Raw genomic sequence first — 15,319 nt, forward strand, 5'->3', positions numbered from 1 at the left:
AGGTGTGACACTTTCTCCTGGGATTGGTGCTTGGGCTGTCGAGAAGTTGGTGTTATTTCTCTGTCTTTGCAATCTGCAGCAGTTTTGAAGAAAGCAGGGTGCATTTAGCAGCAGTCTGGTCTGCTACCACAAAGCAGAAATGTGTATGAGCAAACTTTCTTAAAGTTTGAGTGTGAAAAGCAGCCTTGACAAAGCATTGTGGGTTCTTCTGTTCTCTTTCTGCTCTGTGACCGCGAAGCCCTGATCTAGATTTGAGCAACCCTGCTGAGGGCTGCATTAACAGCAGCCACATTGTGCTTGGTCCTAACGCAGGTGCAGTCCTGCCAGGAGCACCAGGAGGAGGATGGGGGAATGCACCAGAACAAGAGCCTGGCCTTAAGATGCTGCTTTGCAAAAAGGAGTGATGTAAAGGTTTCTGGCAGGGACAGACTTTGGGTGCTGTTCGTTGATGGTGAGGGAAAGGGCAGGACTGAGCAGTTTGTGGCAGAGGCTGAGGGTTACCACGCTGGCAGTGCTGCTGGGGACAGGTTTGCCTTCTTTGTAGGCTGGAGATGTGGTGGTGTGTTTCTGGTAGCAGGACAGTCTGAAGCAGGAGATGAGGAATCAATAAAGCAGGTGTTCTCCTTGTGCAGGCTGGGGACTGTGTGAGACAGGCTGTGACAGCTTTGTGCTTCCCCTCTGAAACTGCTGTTCTGGCTCTGCCTGCATCAGAGGGCACAAGAAGGAGAGCCGTTCCTTGTCTCTTCCATTCACTCTCTGTAATATCCTTAAAAGCTGTGATGTGTCACTCTGGTGCCTGAACAGGTTCCTCCTGTGCCCAGCTGCTGCTCTGCCCACCCATCGCCCTGCCCTCAGCAGTTGGGATGGACCTCATGGAGGCAAACAGTGATGTTGTCAGGATTTTTTTGCCTTTCCCACGAAGCGGTGAGGAGCAGCAGCAGTAAAGGATGATGGAGGAGAAGGGAGCAGCAGGCAGCAGGCCCTTCTGGGAGGTGAGAGAGCTGGGGCATTGGTGTCCCCAAGGCACTGGATCATGCCTGCAAGCAGAACTGTCCCTCTGCACTGTGTCCTGGCACAGCCCATCTCCATCAGTAGGCTGGGGAACTGACAGAAACAGCGCTGGGCTGGTGCTCCTGCAGTGACACAGACTGGAAGAGACAAACAGCCCCAGCCCTGCTCTGATCAGTGAGCGCAATCTGCTGCTACAACTGCTGCTGGAGGGAGAGGGGAGGGAGGGGAAAGAACAGCGATTAAGTGAAGCGGGAGCCGTTTGTTTGCAGATCTGTTACTAGGTCACGGTACCACCTATATCCTGGGTTTATTAAGGCTTTTAAATGGAGCCTGAGGTTTGAGACCCTGGGGAAGGGGCTGTCCCTCCTGCAGCTGGCTGATCGCTGCTTCAGTTCTGCTGTACTGCTAATAGAAGGAAAACTTCTCTTATCCCAAGCTCTGCTCGTTTGCAGAGCTGCTTTCCCTTTCCAGCACTGATCTCGTGTTTGGAATCTCCCTGTGGGCAGTTGGTGTTCGTGCTCCACAAAGGAAGAGAGATTTCAGATCCCTGTATCTTTGCAGAGGGTTTCGGTACTTTTAAATTCTTTTTTATTTTTGCTGCTGGCAATGTGGGGGATCAGTGCTTTGTGGCTCCTGACCAAGGTTCAGGAGCCCCATGGAAGGAGGCTGTGCTGGAGTAATCCATCCCAGGCTTTAAGCCCAGCCCGGACCTGCTCTGTGTTTTCCCTGGGTTCAGTATTGAGGCCAGCAGAAATAGCATCTCATTTCCCGGTGTCAGAGGAGGTGCTAAGTAGGACAAAGTTAAATTTGGGATTATTAGGAAGAGAAGAAGCCCAGATGCTTCAATGCACGTTTATCTGATGGTAACATCAGAGCACAAATGTGAAGAGAGCTGCCCTTTGCGGAGGGCAAAGCGAGGAGGATGCAGTGATGCAGTGAATTACTGGGCAGAAGTGGGTATCTGGGAGCACTTTGGGTTTCCCTCGTGCACATGGGTCTGGCTCCCAGTCTGCGGCATTTCGGCCCAGGGAGCACCCAGCTGGTGTCAGCAGTGGTGCAGGGCAGGTAGGCACCTTGGTGCAGAGGAATTTGGGAAAGCACAGGTGGAGGTGTTCTCCTTGGTGGCAGCTTCATTTTAAGCTCTATCGGAGTTTTTCCTAAGAGAGAGGCAAAGGCGTTGAGTTTCAATGGGCAATAATTAAATGGAGACAGTGCGCTCTAGAGAAAAATATACTGTGTATAAAAACAAGGGAATCTTTGAACAAGAAGCAAAGCCCAGCACCAAGCTGTGCAATTAAAAAGCTGCAGTGAGATGAGATACGAGATGGAGAGAGATTCAGAGACACTGAGATATTTGGGCAAATCACCGTGCCCCAATTTTCTCCTTGGCTGCCCTTGGCTGGATGAACTCACTGGTGGGCACTGCCAGCACCAAACTGAGTGCAGTGGATGCACTGGGAGCAGCAGGGCTGGGAGCTGGGCCGTGTCCTGCAGGATGAGCCCCCACGTCCTGGCTCGTGGCTGGGTCACTGCTCGTGGTGCTGGCATTGCTCCAGTGCCGGTCTGCTTTCACCCAGGGATGCCACGAAGGCGGCTAAAGGCCAAGTGCTGTTGCTGGAAGCCAGCTGCAAATTAGTGCATGGTGTGTGATTAATGTGCTTTTTAAATGCATTCATGTCCTGTCACACTGGCTGTGGCTCTTGTGTCACACTCGGTGCTCTCAGAACGTTTATTAGCCTTATAGATCCCCTGATTATTGCTTTCTCTTTTATAATTAAGCTATGAAACTCAGCATGGTGCAGCTTATACGGCGTTAATTCAAGCCTGGCATTCTCTGCCTGTGCCCTAGGGTAAGGCTAAACGCTGGCAGCTGGGCTGCTCACTGCACAGTTGCTATTCTGAAATTCTCTAATATGATTACAGAAATAACAGTCTGTGCATATGGGTGACTTGGGGCTCAGTGTTGCTGCACGCAGCAGTGAGACATGGTGTGAGCTCTTTGGAGCTCCCCACATCAGCGCTGTCAGCTCTGCTTTGCTGTTTGCTGCTCTCCTTTCTCAGGACATGAGTGAGTTCTTTCTCTTTCTTATGTCCTGGCCTTGGCTTAAACCTCACATAAGTGGAATAGAGGATTTTCTGTGGAGCTGAATATTTACAGCCACTTTCTGTCAGCTGCAGCAGCTCTCTGAGTGTTTCTGTCCTGCCCATGTTGCAGCAGGTCACCACTTCGCGTGGCCACGTGGTGAGCTGAGCTAGGAACAACAGTATCATAAACCACATCTATTTCTTTGCAATTTTTGTTTTCCACCTCCTAGGACGTAGGATGGACTGTGCTGGGGTAGCTGGAGCTCAGCACCACCGGACAGGAGATTGTTGCAGTGACCCAGCATCGTGCTTCCAGTCACAGCTGGTCCCAGTGCAGAGAGCTCATGAAGGCTTTGCTGGGCTGCTGCTGCTCCACTGGCAGTCCCTGTGGAGTGTGCCCAGCCCTCCCTGCAGAGATGTCTGAGTGGGCAGTGATGGGCTTCAGCTGCTCTGCCCACCTTGGTTCTGGGCTCTGTGTGTGCAGGCAGTCCTACCCAGCTGCAGGTGTGGGGACAGCAGACAGCAGGTGGCTGTATCTGCTATGGGAGAGCACGAATGTCCCTCATCTGTTTGGGAGCAGCAGGAGACAGCCTGGAGGTGGTAGGAGAGTGGGCACAGAGTTCCTCTGTGCGCAGCTGGATGACCACTGTGATCAGCACTGCATCTGGAGCTGATGGAGGCACACAGTGACAGGTATGGCTGCTCCCTCCTGCCTCTCCCCCAGAGAAAACCCCATGTTTTACAAAATGCACATCTGCTGGCTGTGTCTCCCCAAAACTGCATCAAACTCCCTATACTTGCTGTACTGTCACACTCCATAGTATGTGCTATTTATACTCACGCTGCTCGTGTAATCAATTATTACTCATCAAACAGAGATCCGAATGCTGACACATCTGATCTTAAAGCTTCTGCTCCAAGCAGCAGTGCCAAAGCCCACGAGCAGGATGCAGCGCCGTAGTGCAGCAACTCTGTGCGCTCAGACGTTTCCATGGAGATGGATCTTTGATCTCATCGCACTACATGAAGGGTGGGGAAGATGCTCCCAGACTCAGGAGGAAGGCAGTGCTGCTTCCCTCAGGTCAGAAGTTCCCAGTGCAGGAACTGGAGAGGCTGGAGGGCTCTGTTCTTCTTTCCATGATGCCATATCTGTAGCACCAGCGGGGTGAAGCTGTGCTGCAGCACGCACTGGGGATGTGCCTCTCGCTTGGCCACACTGCACCTCTGTGCTGATTTAGTGCTGCTGAGGATCAGACCTTTGTCTGCGCTGCAGTGTTGTGTTTGTGCTGTATGATTCATAGTGCTTTGGTGCCAGGACAGGGCACGTTGTCCTGGCTGTTGAGAAGAAATGTGAGCAATAAGGAGAAGAGCTATGAGAATGTACAGTTAGCTGGCTGCATTTCTGGATGGAATGGAGAGCAAATTCACATTTTACATTGGAGGAATGTGCAGAAGGGAAGTGTTTGATATGATAACATGGGGGCAGTGACCAAAGGCAACAGCCAAGCTGGCTTTATCTGTCTGGATGAGCTCTGACTGTGCTGGCGTGAGCTCTGTGCTGTGAGAGCTGGCAGCAGGGTCAGGGCAGCTCCTACCAGCACTGGAAATCGAGAGTTGTGTGGATGGAGCTGGAAGGGAATCCATTAGAAAAGGGCATCGTTCAGTTCAGCAGTGGCTTGCAGTGAAGGTGGGCCATGTGCTGACGGGTTCTCCACGCTGCATTGGTGGGCAGAGGTGGTCCTTCATGTCTGTACTGTGTGTGCACTCAGGCAGCTGAGCGGTGTTTGTGATCCTCTCCTCCCTTTGCAGCTGGGTGGTGACACTTCCTGGTCACTTCCTGCTGTTCACAGGGTGCTGATGGATCAGTCCCTTTGTCTCTGTTACCAACACAACCTCGGACTGCTTCTGCAGTGTGTGATAGCATGCAGGGTGAGCAAGAGTTTGTACAGAGCCTGCTTGCACTGCTGGTGTTTTTCTCTTTTCAAAGCATACCTTGCCTGGGGGCACCGAGCTGCCAGTGGTGCCCATTAGTCTCTCCTCTTTGGGGATGAGCAGTTCTCCACCCAGGCAAAGCAGTGCTCATGGTCTCCTTGCTCCCAGCCCTGTCAGAAGCAGGTGAAACTTCATGCCCTGCAGGTCTGTGGGCTCCTCAGCTTGGTCACCATTTTAGTCAACTAAGTTTAAATGCTTTCTTTATGAGGACATACGTTGTTTGAAGCTCTGAAAAAGTTACCAAATTTTTCCAATACAACAGCTCTGCTCAGTGTTAATCATAGCCATGGGTTTGCTTGGGAAGCTGATGGGTGGATTTCTGCTGGGTTTTGTTGCTGTTGATTTTTCCAATAACCATCAGTGCCAACACTGTCATTGTTTCCTGTTGATCAGAATGGGCTGTTCAGCCAAAAATGTCGTGGTGTTGTCCTGTGCACCAGTTCACTGGGGAGGAAGTGGTGGGAAGAGCGAGCAGCAGTGAACATTTGGTGCTGCTGGTTTGGGTGCATCAGCTAAGGACATTGGATGGTACTGAGAAGTGTTTTTTCCCTTAATTCTATGGACAAAGTGGGATTGCTGTGCCGCTCCCTGCGCCCATCCCATGGCTGTTCAAGCCTATATGGACGCTGTCACTTAGCAACTGCTGTCAGTTCTTCCTTTAGCTGCTGCTTTATTGCTGGCACGTAACAGGAGTTGTAATTGTGTGACAGCCCCACAAAGGGTGTTTGTACAGCACGGCTCACAGGTGTGAAGATGAGCAGCCCCACCACAGCCCTCTTTAAGATCCCAGTGTTACTTTACACCTGACCTGGGAAATGACCCCCAAATGGGAGCACCAGAACCACTGTCACCGGGCAGAGACAATGCATGAAACATCACCAGCGTTGTGCCATCCCCCTCTGCAAAGGCACTCAGCTTGTTTGAAAGATGGGTTATGAGCACAGTCTGTCCTGCAGACGGAGGAGCAGCTCTGCCACCGAGGTCTGAGGTCTGGCTGTGCTACGTTTAGCAGTGCTTTGTTTCTCAGCAGAGGACAAAACCCACAGTGCTGGAGGGAAATGACACAGCACAGGGGTGTGGCTGCTGATATATTTTATCATTGTTAATGGCTGAGAACTGTGGTGAAGCCGGCTGATGAGTTTCCTCTGTAACGCGTGGTGGTTTTAAAAGCCTTGATGAGCTTGTGTTGAAAGGTGGAGCAAATTTTATGAGATGGACAAAAGAAATTTCTAAGGTGTGTGTGAGTTGGTCTGCGCTCACAGACCACTTCTCTAAGGCTCAAGCAGCAGCTTCAGACACTTATGGCTCAATTTTACTTCACTCATACAATGAGCGTAACTAAGCAAAGACTGCTCTTTGAATTTTAAATGTCCAATGTATTAAAAGACAACTAACAGCTACTCTTTTGGCAGCTTTCACAAAGCCGTTACTAGCACAGGGCTGAGCCAAACATTCTTTGCTACGTCAACGTGAGTCTGAGCAGTGAGAGGACAAATCCTTTTTCCAGTGCTTTGTTGAAATGTGTTGAAAATGATCCTTGGAATTTCATACCTGTGTACAGAGCGGGCAACAGAACTCGCACTGCCCCTGTTCAGATAAACAGAGCTTTGTAATCTTCCTTGTTCACAGTGCTTGCTCTCAGAGATGTGGGTTTTTCTCATCTGTGATGCCCTGTTGTTATCACTTGTGTAGCTGCTGCCTTCTACCACAGGCCACATTAAAGTAACTGACAGAGCTGAGCACTGGTGCCTTTGACACGACACGAGCCCCGTGCCTGGCCACAGCCTTTGCTGAAATCATCTGTAGCATCTGTATGGGGAAATCTGCCTCCTGCAGGGGCTGCGCAGCTCCCGCGCTGATATGATGCAAAAGCTGCAGTTCCCACAAAAACTCATCCCAGAAAGGCAGCATGCAGCTTCCTCCTCTGCCCAGCAGCCCACCTCTCTCTTTCCATCCCCAGAGTCCCTGGATGGCAGGAACACAGAGTTTATAGCAAGACCACTGTTTTCATGATGCAAAGTCGCAAAAGCACTTGTATACTGACAGCTCAGTCCAGTGTGGTGCAGGTAATGAATTTATTTCTAGAAGCATACAACAGCTTGCTTTCAGTCACCTTTTTTTTTTTCTTTTTTAATGTTTCCTTATGTAGGCAGGCTCTGCTGCTTTCTTAACATACTTACACGTTAAAAACAGAAGAAATGCCTTTCTTTATTTACTTAGAAAAATAAAACAGGCAGATCAGTTTATCAGAGAATATACTTAAAAATAAGAGAAGCCATCAGTATTAAAACAAAGACTCTCTGTTAACAGCTAACAAAACTATTCCTTTTTTTCTGTTCAGAGTAACGCTTCCTACTATCTTCTCTTATAACACTTTGGTAGCAAAAATTCTCTTCACAAGAAACCCGTGTAAGTACTGTTCCCTCAAAGCAAAAGATGTCTTTAGTAGCAGTCAGCCTCATTCTCCTCTAAGGTCCCCACAGTAGCAAGGATGTCCTCTAAGAGGGACCGGGGGCTTTTCTCCACATAGTCACTACCTTTATTTAGGTCACTTTGTAGTTCCACTAAGTTTATTGTTCTCAAAGCTAACATCATGCTCTCTGGATCTTGAAAGTCCACTTCACTACCATCACCTGTGGGGAAGTTCTGGACCAGAGAACCCTGTCTTAGTGTCCTTTGTAACCAATGAATGCCATGCTCTGCAGGTAAGTCTCCAGTCCCTTGTGAATCTGTGGTGCTACTCTGACAGAACTGAGATTGTAAGGAAAGCAATATACCACAGGCTTTCTGACCCACTGTCTTGTCACAGTCACACAAAGACTGAAACAAGAAGCTGAACAGGTTTGCTCGGCAAAACATCTGCAGTGGCTTGTTCTCATGAACAGAACTAGTGACTGCAGATGAGACAGGAGCATAATAGCATTCAGGAAGGCCAAGTTGGCAAAACATATAGATACAGAAAATTTGAACCAGTTCCAAACAACCAAGTTTGACTTCCCAGTCTAAGTCACGTGCTGCAGTCTGGACCACCGCAGTGACGAACTGCTCTGTCTCTTCTGGTTTACCCGTGCAGCTCTCTTTCACCCACATGGTGAAGACACTCATCACAGCTCTCCTAGGAAAGACCTCTGGGTCTGTGGACAAGACTTCTTGAAGCTTTGCCGCAGTTTTCTAAATGTAAAAAGACAAAGGAGGAAAGGAACATTACAAACAGACAAAAAAGCACAACAAGAAACAGGGGAACAATGTGTAGTTCTGCTCGTGTCTGCAGTGGATTACACAAAGCCGTACCTCTTTATTATACCGGCTCCCTGCAACACGTGACTGTGGAACATAGACATAAATAATGTAGGCCAGCTGTCCCATAGCCGTCACAGCGCTCGCTCGCACGTAGCTCTCTGGATCCTCAAGAAGGTTTTCTATACGCTTTGGCATCTCCGAAAACAGGAGGAACTTCCTGAAATCCCTACAGTCTGTAAATGAGACAGCAATGCAAAGAAGTGAGGCTTTATTCTCTCAGAACATGAACTTGTTTCCAATGCAAACAGTGATTTGTGTCATACGAGGATGATCGCTGACTGCAGGGCAGCTGACAGTGAACGGAGCTGCTGCTCACAGGAGCACGGACACCTTCTGTCAGGCTCCTCACTTTGCAGCAGCTTGGTGAATTCCAGCCGTGCCGTGTTTGACACTGGAGTTTGGAAAAATGCATTTACAGTTGTTTCTATTGGTGAGAAAAAATTTGCTCCAGGTAAATCGGAGTGTGGTTTCAGCCCCATCAAGCAACTTTTGTTTAAGGGAGAAAGAAAAAAAAAAGGTCATTCCTTATTGCTGTCAAGCCACACAACATAGTTTAATTTGCTAAAGCTGTCATTAAGGAGGACACAGCAACTCAAATTCAACAGAATAGTGGCGTATGTTTATGAATCTTTTTGACAGATTTTGACTGTGACCTGAAAGTAAAAATCTCAACTTATCTTTTCCTTCCTTCCTTCCTTCCCCCTGCAGTTACAGGTCAGAAGATGCTCCACAGGCCTGACTGACTTTCACAGCATTACAAGAAACGGTCCTCCAATCTGAACCATTAAATCTCTGCACATACCTGCCAGGGTTCTAATCAAGCTGGTGAAGAACTCCAGAGAAGAGTCTCGTACTTCCCAGCAAGGACTGCACAAACGCTTCTGCAGCACCAGGAACACCTCTGTGAAAGCCAAGCGAGAGGGAGGAATTGAGATGAAAGGTAACAAACCAAACCACTGTGCAGCCTCTGCACTGTTTCCTGATGTGATCCCTTTTGTTGACTTTGCTTCTCTCACAGTTCCTCAAAGCACTGTATGAGCAGATACAACTAAATTCAGCACAACTGGAAACAAATCCTAACTGCTTTAAGTGGAAAAGGAAGGTGAGAGCACATTTCAGATGTGCCACCAGTTGCTGTTTGTCCAACTTCGATAGCTTTGTTACCTCGCAAAATCTTGTCAGCTTGTTGCTTATTTTTGAAGAAGGATTTTCCTGACGAGCTCCTCAACCACATGGACATAGCTTTAAATGATTTCTTCAGAACCTGAAGAAATACAAAGCAGATGTACTTTATTGCAGGAGAAGGTGGTTTTGTCTTTATGCTAGACAATTTTTTTTTTTTTCCACTCAAAATTACAGTGAAATTGTCAGAAGAAATTAGTGCAAGCACTTTCATTCTATAAAATAAGCCACAAATGAATAGTGCTTTATGCCACATTTCTAGCCAACTGTTCTCAACTTTAAAACATTGTGAGTGTCTCCAGCTTTTCACTTGCAGCTGTCACCTGAGTCATTTGGACAAAAGAAAGCAAGAAAACAAAAGTGTTACTGTGAAAGATTTTATTACTTAATAGCAATGTCAAGTGGATTATATTGGCTCTACAGTCAGACATGATGGCTCCTATATTTTCAAGAATATCTGACTTACTGATCAACTACTTGCTCATTACCATTTTAGCTATTTCCTGCAAGTCCCTCAGAAGAAGCCTTCTAGATATTCTTATACTAACTGCTAAGAAACACCTGTTGTCAAACTGGTTGTCAGAAGTATGTTCCACTGGGCAAGCCAGTAGATTTGGAGCCTTCTTTAGTTCTATACTCACAGTAGGAGGAGTGTTTGGACTCTCCAGGTATATCAGAAGGACGTCAAACAAACTTCTCATAGTTGTGTCATTGCCTGAAACGTTTAAAAACAAAGCAAAACAAAAACTCAAGAACCAACATTAAGAAAAAGGGAATAATTCAACTCTTCAAATATGGAATGAAAGAGGATTATAAAACTGTTTTATAGAAGAAAGCAAGCACAGTCTTCAAATACAGAATAGTAATTTCCAAAATTAAAATTTAAGTGCAAAGTTTAACTCACAGTTGCAGTCAGGAAATGCTGCAAGGACATCAAGAGCTGACTTCTGTACTCGGAAGCAACCTGCCAAGATTTGGCTAATCTTGCTTCCCAGAGGAGTAGCTGGAATCAGGAGGCTTTTACAGAACAGTAATGTCGTCATGACAGAACACAGCAAAGATGTATAGGGTAAATTCGTGGGCAAAAAAACCTAATGGGAGGGAAAAAAAACACAACAAGCTTCCATCAAATGTTTCAAGCATACATACAGAGCATGTTTCTGGTAGAGACACAGCAAAAGCTGCAACTTCCATTGTCCTTACGGTAACATAATGCTAATAACTGCTAACAAGTAACCTCCCTCTCCCCCAGTGAACCATTGCATAAATGGGAGGAGATGCTTTTCACTACTTGGGAAAGCAACTCTACTTATGTTTTTCACTGGATCAATACCTGCAGTGGATATAACGTATGGCAACTAAGCCTGTGAAGGTAGATGTAAAACCAAGTATGGTCCCTGTTTACAAGACTTAATATTCTTCTGTTATCCTATTGGGAATGTATCCTGCTGGATTTTCTAACTAGCAGAACTCACTTTTTCCACAGAGAGCAGCTCCCCCAGATGAGCAAGGGTCTGGCACAGAAAACTAGCACAAGATGACTTGGAGGATAGAAGGCTTTCAACAGCAGAGGGATCACTAACTGACTCATACAGCAAACCTAGGGAATCAAAGAAGGGAAAAACTCAAGCTGTTAGTGATTACAAAGGATAGTGATCTCCAAACTTGACTTTTGAGCTACTATTTTGAGGTGATGCAGCATGAAGATCCCTTCAAATGCAACCGTCAGCAGGACGCTGCACTTTACCACAAACATTGCTGCTGTCCTTGACTTTTCCTTTTAATCTTTCTCCAGTTTTTCTGAATCAGGCACTTAAAACACTGGTAAACAGAATAGCCTCTAACTTTTCTATTGCAATACTACCTGAACGTTCCACAGGGGCTGCTCTCAAAATACACTCCATTGGTTGAAAGAGAACAGTCAGTGCTTTAATTGTCACAACCTGTGGGCTTCAAGGAAGAAACAGCAATTACCAAAACAAGAAAATGTCAACTCTACCCCAAACATCTATCCCCAAATGCTGAGCAGACCAGTGATTTTCACACAGGCTTGTAAAAAAGCCAGCAACAGGACAGAAATGAAATTACTGTCACAAGTCGAGCGTTCTTCTGATTCTCCCTGGCTAACTGAAAGAGAGAAGTGGTTCTAGAATTGACAAACAGCCTCATCCAGCAGCAAAGAGTGAAAACTTGTGTAAGAAGAGAGTTTAGACAGGCACTTATTGCATTAAAAATAAATATATATATACCCCAGTAAGATACACGTGTTAGTCTGAAAGTAAGTATCTATGTGCTATAGTCATTCAACGTATGATGACTTCTCCATGCTTTTTCACCATCTAAAGGGAGAAGATGCCACTGGATTTCTCAGGTGCACAACAGATGAGGCAACACCTTAAACTGCAATAAGGCAGAGTCCAACTGGATACATGGAAAATACTTTTCATAGTGAGACTGTAAAGAACTGGAACTGGTTTCCCAGAGCAGCTATGGAATCCCCATCCTTTGGGATATTTGAAACTGGATTGGTGAAGGCCCTGAGCAACCCAATCCATCCCTAAATGCAGTCCTGCAATGTATAAGAAGTCAGATTAGATCACCTATACTGCTTCCTTCTAAATTAAGTTTTCCTACTGTTGACAGAGATGCACGATGTGTGCAAGATGCACACTTCTGTTGGACAGTGGTTCAAGTTGTTACACTTGTCAGAGCTCATGTGAAAAGTAACCAAATACTTCTAAATTTGACAGTCAAAATATCCATCTTAAACAACCTTGGCCTTAAAAAGTTAAAGGAGCTTTGAATTTCTGTCGGAAAGTGCTGTCTGTAGGTAAGATACAAAAGCATGTGTGTGAACATGACACTGGCTCTTTTCATTTCTGTCTTTGAAACAATTATTCTAATAGCAGTGTCTGAAGTTTGTTAGCTATTTGCATGGTTCTCACCAATCAGTCCACTGTATTAAGCAATACAGTGGAAAATGCAGTGCAGTGAATAAAACAACTCTCAGAAACAAGCAGAGATGTTGGGAGCATTTGCAAAGTGAAAAAAATTCATAGCAGCAACTCCTACCATGGGTAGATCTTCAGAATTCCCCCTGCCAAAGCACCTGATTGTTCTGGGGTTAAGCGTTCCAGAGCAGATGTCACTAATGCCCAAAAACTGTCTTCACGAAACACAGGAGACCTGAGAAGAAAGAACAGTAAGTCATATGTCCTACTAACACAAATGGTATTTCTCATCACTGGATCCAAGATCTTCACCTTGCCATGTTTAGAAGAAGATCCACCAGTACGTGCTGTGCTTGAACAGAATCTTCTGTCAAGAAGGATTCTACTCGCTTTGCAACGCCTAACCAAAGCACTTTAGTCCAAGGAGCATGACAACTGCCAAACAGACTAGTTAACAGTTTTAATGACTGCTTGACTTGAGAGGCAGAGTTGGATTGAAGAGAATCTTCTATATGCTTTATAATCACGTGGGCACACGCTGGCCAGTCGCAGTCCTTGGCATCGAGAGGTACAATCAGTTCAGGCCCTACAGAGTGGGTGAGCAAGTGCACCAGAAGACAACGGGCAGCTGAAGCCACAAACAGGCTGGGATCTCCTTGCAGAACAAAGATCACACCTATGCCTCCTGTGTGAAAACAAAACAGAAGTCAATGAAGGAAAATAACAAGTCTTCCTATTGTGGAGTCTTGCTGCAGTCCAGCTGTATATTATTTTAATCCAAGTAACACAGAGGCTTAAATGTGGTTTGTTTTTTAACGTTTTGTGGTCTCTGTTGCCTTTTAAAGTCAGACAGTCCTTAGGTACAAGCAAACAAAAAGAAGAAAGTAAAATTTTTCAGATCTTCACATGTCTTAGTAACTCAGGAACAGAAGACTTCATTCTAATGGCTGTAATATTAGGAGGGTATATCTATGGAAGGAGTCTGTACCATCTGCAGACAGATCCAGTAAGGAAAAAAGGGAATTGCAGCAGCAGTACTCATTTCCATCACATGCTGCATAGGCTAGTACCAATCCAGCATTCCTGGCCTCTCTATATAGAGGATCTAAAGTTGGTGTTAACAGCAGGAGAACTTAAAAACCCATGCAAGGAAAATGAGACTGCAAAATGTGTCAAGAAATAAATGAGTCCCTGGTTAATTTTTCATCAGTAAAATCGTAGCAAGATGGATGGGAGGACTTGGGGCATTACCAGCCCTGGAAGCACTCACCACCACTGCAGATGAAGTGGAGGGCAGACTGGTGTTGCACCATGCTCTGGACGCCCTCCACCCAGCCACTTCGCACAGATGCATCTTCCCATGCTGCTCTCTTCAGAGTCCCATCCTCACCAAACAGCCTGGCCAACAGCCCCAGCCGCTGAGGGCAGAGAACACACAGAATAAAGAGCAAGCAGAGGGGCTTCAGAGGAGCAGAGAAGCTGCGTGTCAACAATATAAATACTGCAGTGAAACCTTCTAAATAAACACTAAAATAGAGAATTTTCAGATTCTCATGCTTGAACTCAACATAGCTCTTTTTTATGGACTAAGCAGTGTAAGGGTTCTATTGTTTGTTTCTTAAGATGCAGCAGAAAAGCTACATATACATTAGATCTGTTAAGCTGCTTTATGTTGCACGCATCTCTTTCCCAAACCAGAGTTTTGTTCTATAAATGGAGTCTGCTATATAGAACAGGACTTTAAGAAGCTCCCTTATTTTTGCAGGAAATCAATCTATTATGGTCAGAAAACTACATCTGTAATTGCAGTTTAAATCTAAAGGACCTGTCCAGGGATATATGATATTCTGCAGCTATTGATGAGACCTACTGCTATCCTATATAATGTTTTGAACTTTAATTGAGAATTACTACATATGAGGACTTACAGCTTGCTGCAAGACAAGCAATGAGATGACAGCAGCTTGATGTGACAACTGAGAAGGCTTATTGCAGGTTATCATTGAGAAGCCTTACATGCAGAATCTGTACATATCCAGGAGTCCTCAGCACAGGGGAAACCAGGCGCACAACTCACCTGCAGGTGCTCGAAGCTGCTCTTCGCAGCCGCGACTATCCCAGCTAACCGCAGCGTGAACGACAGGACTTTCGGCTCCGGCTCCGGCAGCGCCAGCACGGCGGCGAAGAACTTCGTCAGACAGGGGTTGTCTCGCAGCAGCTTCGCGGTGGGCTCTGGTGAACGGGAATTATCCAAGGACAGGAAGCGACGTCGCCGAACTCGGCGGTACCGGTGATCCTCGGCTTTAGCTGAATCCCAATCCCCCCTCTACCCCCTCTTACCCTCCCCCCTCTCCTCCCCCCGGCGCAGCCCTCGGGCGCCCTAACCCGCACTCACCGGCTTCCCTCAGCTCCCGGAACCAATCGAGCAGTTTTTCCAAGCAGGTGTCATCCGGGCCGCGCTGCCACGGATCGGCCAGCGCCGCACAGACGCTGGGCAGCAGCAGGGCGCACTCACGGCTCATGATGCGGCGGCCCCGGGGTGACATGGCGGCGGGGCGACGTTGGGCTCCCCAACGACCAAGGGAGAACTCGTTACCGCCGCCGCCGCCGGCCGTAAAGCGAGTGTCGCAAAAGCCGGGCGCGCTTAGCGCGCGCTGCTAACGTCCGATAGGCGGTTTTTAACGCAAATTAAGCCTTCCAGGGTCAGCGCGGCCCGGCCTTCCGCCATTCCTACCTTTCACGGCCGCTGGGTGGCACTCGCGCCCCGCAGCACGGCCTCACGACCGCCCCGCCAAGCC

General features: G+C 47.1%; 1 protein-coding gene across 1 annotated transcript; it reads right to left on the bottom strand.

The window, feature by feature from the left end:
* Positions 1–7,276: 7,276 nt before the first annotated feature.
* On the bottom strand, positions 7,277–15,240 carry BRAT1 (BRCA1 associated ATM activator 1). Its single transcript, XM_048961687.1, has 13 exons — positions 14,917–15,240; positions 14,599–14,753; positions 13,792–13,939; positions 12,834–13,206; positions 12,643–12,756; positions 11,435–11,520; positions 11,046–11,170; positions 10,475–10,661; positions 10,212–10,285; positions 9,553–9,652; positions 9,191–9,289; positions 8,380–8,561; positions 7,277–8,259 (listed from the first exon to the last, which is right to left on the bottom strand). The coding sequence occupies exons 1-13, from the start codon at positions 15,065–15,067 to the stop codon at positions 7,531–7,533; spliced, it is 2,523 nt and encodes an 840-aa protein (XP_048817644.1). The 5' UTR covers positions 15,068–15,240; the 3' UTR covers positions 7,277–7,530.
* Positions 15,241–15,319: the final 79 nt, after the last annotated feature.

This window comes from Lagopus muta, chromosome 15 (assembly GCF_023343835.1).
Source record: "Lagopus muta isolate bLagMut1 chromosome 15, bLagMut1 primary, whole genome shotgun sequence".
In the NCBI taxonomy this organism is placed as follows: domain Eukaryota; kingdom Metazoa; phylum Chordata; class Aves; order Galliformes; family Phasianidae; genus Lagopus; species Lagopus muta.